Raw genomic sequence first — 6,699 nt, 5'->3', positions numbered from 1 at the left:
GAGCATTACAAAGGTCCAGATGCACAACAGTGCACTTGCAATGGCTGTAGTACGTCATCTTGAATGCAGACTTCCACTCGTCTCCTTCTCGGATCTGCACTAGATTGTATGCTCTCTGTAAATCCAGCTTGAAAAACCATGAGGCATCTCACGACTTCCTTGTTGAGATGACGAATGAGCAGCAGCGGATATTGATTTTGAATCCTGATCTAGGAGCTGGGCACATCTACGCAGCGGTTGCTGCTTTATATGAGGAGGCACACAAGGCACACAAGAGAGGGATAGATACATTTTAAGAGTTGTTCCCCGTTATCTCTGAGCTTTGGCATTTCCTTAACTTGATGAGGAGCAGGTCCTTATGAGGTGTCCTTTGATTGTACAATACATGCATAGACTAGCCATCTCTTATGCCTTTCTTCTAGCGGAAGAAAGGCATAAGGGACTGTATAGCTAACCAATCTCCCTAGGCATAGGTTCTTCCAAGAGTAGGGTCTTGGTGGGAGCTGGCAGACTGGGAGGAAAAAAGATGAGTGTTTAATGCTTTCAGTTATCTTGTGCTCAGACTGGTGGACCTGGATCTGATGGTCAGCTAGAAGTTCCATGTTGATAAATTCTTCGATGGTGTCAAGGAGAGGGTGCACATGTACTAGGGCAACTTGTATTTCATCCTGGAGTCAATGTTGGATAACAGTCCTCTGGCTGTCTTTGGACAAGTGGACCTCTGCAACCAGTTTTTGGAAATGCGCAATGTAGAGAAGAAAATCCCTGGCACCCTGTTTTGCAATCAGCATTTCCAGTCTCCTGGCATGTGACGAGTAACATCTAGAAAACATTTCCTTAGACCACTGAATCCTGTACCATCCCTATGAAAGAGGCCATCTGAACTGTTCAATCAGGTGCCCTAGGTTAATTGGTCCCACGTCAGATGCAGAAAATGAACATCACTTGACATAAACATATCACTTTGGACTGATTATTCGGAAACTGACAGGTTTTCATTAGAACATAAAGGAGACATTGGGGGTCATTATGACTTTGACGGTAGTCATGAATTTTCCGGTGCCCAGGAATGGGCAATTACCGGGGCATTACAGCCCCGGCAGACCCGGTAATTGCCCATTCCCAGGCGCTGGAAAATATTACTCCCCATTCCCATTTGTGTCCCATTGGACTCAATGGGAATGGGGAGGATGGATGCACCGGCACCATTCATGAATGGTGCCGGTGCATCCGTCAAGGTCTGTGAGCGGGTACCGTTACGCCGCCAGGTCAGACCTGGCACCTGGCGGGCTGAAAGGCACCCGCTCGCAGAACTCGTAGTTTGCCGGGCCGGAAACAACAGTATTGGCAAGCTTACCGGTACCGTTGTTTCCAGACCGGCAAACTTATAATGAGGCCCATTGGATTTGAGATAGTTTGTACTTATTTGGGTCACCACAGAAGAGCTCTGATATGGGTGTCATGCAAGTAGCATCTCCTTTGTCAGAGATAAGCCCTGGCATGGGGAAAGATGAGGCACTGGATCCCCCCAACCCCCCAGGTTTCTTAACTACCTTTTATGGCAAGTGTTGTGCATGGCTGCAGTTTCCGAATGCCTGACTGCTAACTCCACTTGAATTTGGGCAAGCTAGGCTGTTCATTGGTTTAATGCAATGGAAAGACCCATCAGACTGGGTGCAGAAGCATGTTTGGCTTGGACCAGAATGTTCGGCTTTGACCCACAGATAAAGCACTCCGCCACAAAATAATGTGGTGCATTGGAAAGATAAGTTGGTACGGACTATATACGCCGGTCTGGGAAGGCAACCATGCAGTGGATCACCAGTGGGGCTGGAGCCATTTAATGAACAATCAACAGCTGGGCTTGCTCAGTGTCCTCCCACCACCCAGGTACTCGGGCCGCTCAAAGATCTCAAATTTACCAAAGGTGGACAGTCCGGCAAGTTACAACACTGCTTCAAGGAGGCACTAGGGAAGGCAGGCAGGAACCAGAGTGAAAAGAGATGAACTCAGGGAGGGATTACTGAGGTGAAGCAGGAGCTGGCAAAGTTCTTCACTGGAATCTCGGCCGGCTGACCGGATACAGATGATGAATGGTATTGCAAGGCAAACAGTGCGGGTGGAAAGCCAGCTTTTTTTCCCCGAGCACTGAGACCTGCAAAGCCAGCGGTCTGATTAAAACCCTGATCTGGTTCCAGGCACAATGCTTCCCTGGTGGGGCTTGGTGCTTTCAGATCCTACATGCGCATTGGGTTTGAACATCCCCTATGATACATTAGAGCCTGGAATCTTTTCCCACAACAGAGGAATTATGCTGTTTTGGAGTTTGCATCCCTAGACTTCAAATGGGCCATATGCACCCTCAAATAATACCTTACTGAGCGGAAAATCAAATTGATTATGGATCATACATTGAAATGATTATTACGAACAAAGACATGAATGCTTTTGTAGTATCCCAATGGCCAACTGCAGGGTAACAGAAACGTCCTCATTAAAAAACCCATTAATGCCCCTTCGGGAGACTGCGTAGACAGGGGCGGTATGTGTCAACATCCTCTCCCTATCTCTGGGGGTGTTAGATGGGGGGGGTGTCACAGGGACTGGATGTCATAATTTCTGGGGTGATGCTGGCCCTGGGGGCGGCATATAGGGGATCACATCAACCACCCCACTATGCCCATCTCACTTCCATCCCACCATGCCCCAGCTCTCTGGCAAAGGACTGTCCCTGGGAGAGTGTCCTTGCTATGATGTTACTTAAAGGGATGCCCCAGAGTAACTTCTATCGCTGCTCTGATGCGCGGTATGCTAACATCATGACCTCTTTTGATCAGCTCAGTGGACCGTGTAAGACTGGCTTTAATGGGGGAAATGGCTGTGTCTGGTTCGGCAGCATATGCCTTATCAGCCTGGCTTCAGAAGGCTGTGCGAGGCCCCTCCCCAGGCATTGCACGAACAGTGGATGGCGAATTCAAGATGGCAGACATGCGTTATGGGCGTTTGACCCACATTATGCCACAGCTGCAGGCCTACTTTGCCATTAGTTGTACACAAACAGATCTAGTACAAACATCCAACCCGAATTCATCATTGCCTAAATGCGCAGTCACTCACAGTAAGCAAGGCCCAAAGGGAGGGGCTAGCACTCAAAAAACATCTCAAACAGGTGGTTTCAATATGGGTGTTAGGAGTTGGTGAGAAAGGGCACAGGGACTGCGGGTGAGAGGAGCTTGTGTTGGAAAGGAGAAAGGAGGGGGGAAGGAATGTAGGGAGAAGACAGTGGGTGGAGGAATGGAGAAGATGGAGAGATTCATAGGAGGAAGGTTGCAGCGAACACCAAACGGGAGGTTGTAGGAGTTGTGAACAAGAGGTTGGAAGGAGTTGTGAGCAAGGTGGTGGAAAGAATAATGGAGAGGAGAGAAGAATTGCAACATGGTAGTTGGAATGGAAGAGATTGGGGAGAGGCAGCTGAAGTGAGCATCAGAGCGGGGCTTAGCCGGAGTTCTGAGGAGGAAGTAGGTTGGATCTGTGAGGAGGAATGAGGGGAAAACCTCAAGGAGGTTGGAAGGAATATCAGGATTAATGGGGAAAGGAGAACAAAGGAGGGAGTTGAAGGAAATCATAATGAAGAAACTGGAGAGAACATGGGGGAGAAGGTTGAAAGGCAGTCTTCTTTCCACCAAAACTAAAATGTGATGTATGGAAGGTTTTTGAATGAACACTAGTCTTGCTCTGGGCAACATTACAACCCACGCAATGGTGGCAGGACCAGGACTGGTTTTCAATGAGCTGGTCCCCTTCTGCAATATGACAGACAGGCTAAAAATGTTGGCATGTAAGACTGCCCAAAGCAATGGGAGTGGTTATCAAGCGTTCAGTCCATCACTTTTGGAGTGAAAAGAGGCCACACAAATGGAAGATGCCATCTCTATAAAACCCATTTCCATGCCATTGCATTACCTTTTGACCTTTATCCTGGTTGTGCTGGAAATCCATGTAAGTATTCAGAGGCTGATACAATTCAGTTGACTCATGATATCCGGTCTGAGAAGGGGCAGGCAAGCAGCAAATAGATATGCTGTTCGGCTTAAGGCCTAGTGGAGCATTCCCCAGTCCCCCAGGGGGGAAATGTGGGAGCAGCAGGCGGCACCCACATGCCCTGGCTGGTAGGCGAGAGGGGAGAAAAAGTCAAGGTAGCAAACCTCACAATTAGAGAAGCAGCATGATGACTAAAATACGTTTCTTCTCCTCCAGCCTCCTGCTCCGACTCACAATCTGTATAAAATGTAGACCCCATGGCCATTGCCTTAAGGCTAATGGGAACTGCTAAGGGTTAAATCGGGCTGTCCGACTCCTACCCCAGTCATGGCTCGGCCAAGCTCCTTTGCCAACCGAACATTGCAGTACTTCATTTATTTGACTTTTCTTTCAGGAGGGTACGATTGCTCGTAAGTGATGGGCCCGTGAGCAATGATGGAGCTAAGTGATAATTCAGCTCGCAATGTGCACTATATCAATGATCAATACTATTATTATACGTAGAGCACTGTATTCTATTCATCTATATATGACTGAAGATTTTGGTGTAGTTCACACTTTGCAGAATCACTTTTAGAGGATCCCAATGTTGGCAGTAAAGAAAATAAGATCCACCTATGTAAAGTGATTTGCCCAGGATCACACAGATTGCTCACACGAGGACTACATGTGAGCCCAGGATTTCTGCTTGCAAAGTTTGAACATTTCAGCCCTTCACACTGCGCATTTTCCTGTTGCATATATTTAGTTGTCCTGGGTAAAGGATGGAAGCTCTGGCTTTTTTGTCCACATCTTTCAGTATTCTTATACAATATTTGTAAATTTATTTGTCCAGTATTACAAATAAGACTACATGTACCAGAATACGATAGGATTGGATCCTAAAAGCGAGGACTCACAGACCATCTCACCCGGAACAACTTGAGATGTCTTCAATACGCATGCGTGACCAACAACATCATCTACACTAAATCAGCATTTCACACAGCCATGCGTCCTATTGACATGCATGATGTGAATAGAAATTGTATTCCCACAAAAAAACATACAGTAAGTTAAATGTTCGGGTGGTTTTCAGTTTTAGAAAATCATCTTACTTTGTAACGTATTCTGTTTCTTTAGAGTACTTGGAATACTGTGTTTTAAGCATAAAAACAAAACAGGGCCTTACGAGATTACCGTACACACTTGCTCTTTGGCAGCAGAGGAGAATGTTGCACTGATAAGTATATGAACCTCCATAAACAGCTCATGACCCCCTGCTTTGCCTGCTCTCGGCCGAAATGAATCGCTGGGGACAGAGCAAACAAAGAAGAGTCTAAGGGGGTCTTCCCTGGCTGCTTTAGAGGTTGGGGTGCCGCAAGGGCTGAAAACCTCCACTCCACCCCCCATACTTGGCGCTACTAGACACAGAGAGGTTAGCCACAGTCTATACATGGCCTTGAGTGGGTGGTCCAGAGGCAGGGCACATACCTAGACAGGAAATTATCTTCTTTCAAGGAAGTGATTGAAGGTGATGATGGGATACTGAGCTCATAGCACTGGCACCAACCACTGGCTAATGCCTCAGTAGCAGGGCAGGGACCCTGATCACAGTAAACATTAGAGAACAGACAGCCTCTTTCAGATAAAAATGACTGTAATCCCATTCGTCTGTAATAAAATACATGATATCACAACAGAGTCTCCCCCGTCCAGAAAGTTCTAAAAGCTGGGACTTTAAGCTGCATCTGTCATTTGTTTCTGGTGACCGGCAGTAGCCGCAGGGGGCAGTCTAAGTCCAGTGTGCAGAAGTATGGCCGCAGGGTACACCTGAAACGCTGGGGAGGAAATCTGAAGAGCAACGCTCTCTCATCCACATTATAAAATGAGACCTGTCCTGCCTCGTAGTCCAGGAAGACCCCCACAGTGTGTGGGAGTAGTCTGAAGCCAAGTCGAGTCACGCTTGGGGAGGTGTGTGCCATGCACCTCTCTCCATCTACCAGCTTCATCACCCAATACCCCTGTCCGGGCGATGGTCTGATGAACCCCTTCCTGGGCGCAGCTTCATCGCACACTCCCACGGACCAGTTCCTTCCATTCTTCGCCATCACCTCCCAGTAATGCTTCCCTGAGGCGAGCTTCTCCTGCCCCAGGACACACAGAGATCTCTGGAACCTCTCTGGAGTGGGAGGCATGTGTTGCGATATCTTCGCCCCACTCACGCTTGTGCGATTTGCAGAAACAGTAAGGTGAGCATGTGCAGTATCAGGATCAAATGTGACATTGCCTGTAAAGAAAGGGCAAAGTAGAGCTCAGAGTATAGGCAGAGAACCAGCAAAAAAGGAACCATGGCAAAAGCAAGCCAATCACATGAGAAGGAACAGGTCACATGATAATCATAACATAAGGAACAGCTAACATGAAACTAACTGGTCAACCATAGCAGAAGGGATAACTCATGACAATAACCATCCCTCATGACTAGCTCTCCACAGGCCATGTGTCACGGAACCTTACTGCAATCTTTTTCCAAAGGGCTATATATCCCATCGGGCAACCAGGCAAAGGGTGGCTAGCAAAGGGTTCAACCTGTTTGCCTGGCTTGCCCTCCTCCACAATGGCTGTTCAATGCCTCCGAGTCACAAGTGTCCAAACTACGTGCCATTTCTGAACCGC

At 47.7% G+C, this 6,699-nt stretch overlaps 1 protein-coding gene across 1 annotated transcript in view; it reads right to left on the bottom strand.

Moving 5' to 3' along the window:
- Positions 1 to 5,662: 5,662 nt before the first annotated feature.
- LOC138565974 (E3 ubiquitin-protein ligase TRIM39-like) overlaps positions 5,663 to 6,699 on the bottom strand; it is a 244,132-nt gene continuing 243,095 nt past the window's right edge. Inside the window, exon 9 of the mRNA XM_069643059.1 lies at positions 5,663 to 6,310. Coding sequence (XP_069499160.1) covers positions 5,775 to 6,310 — 536 coding nt within the window. The 3' untranslated portion in view covers positions 5,663 to 5,774. The remainder of the gene's footprint in view (positions 6,311 to 6,699) is intronic.

The sequence above is a fragment of the Ambystoma mexicanum genome, chromosome 2p (genome assembly GCF_040938575.1).
Source record: "Ambystoma mexicanum isolate Mex_15411 chromosome 2p, UKY_AmexF1_1, whole genome shotgun sequence".
Classification (NCBI taxonomy): Eukaryota; Metazoa; Chordata; class Amphibia; order Caudata; family Ambystomatidae; genus Ambystoma; species Ambystoma mexicanum.
The sequence above is the reverse complement of the archived record's forward strand: the minus strand, read 5'-3'. Positions and strand labels throughout refer to the sequence as shown.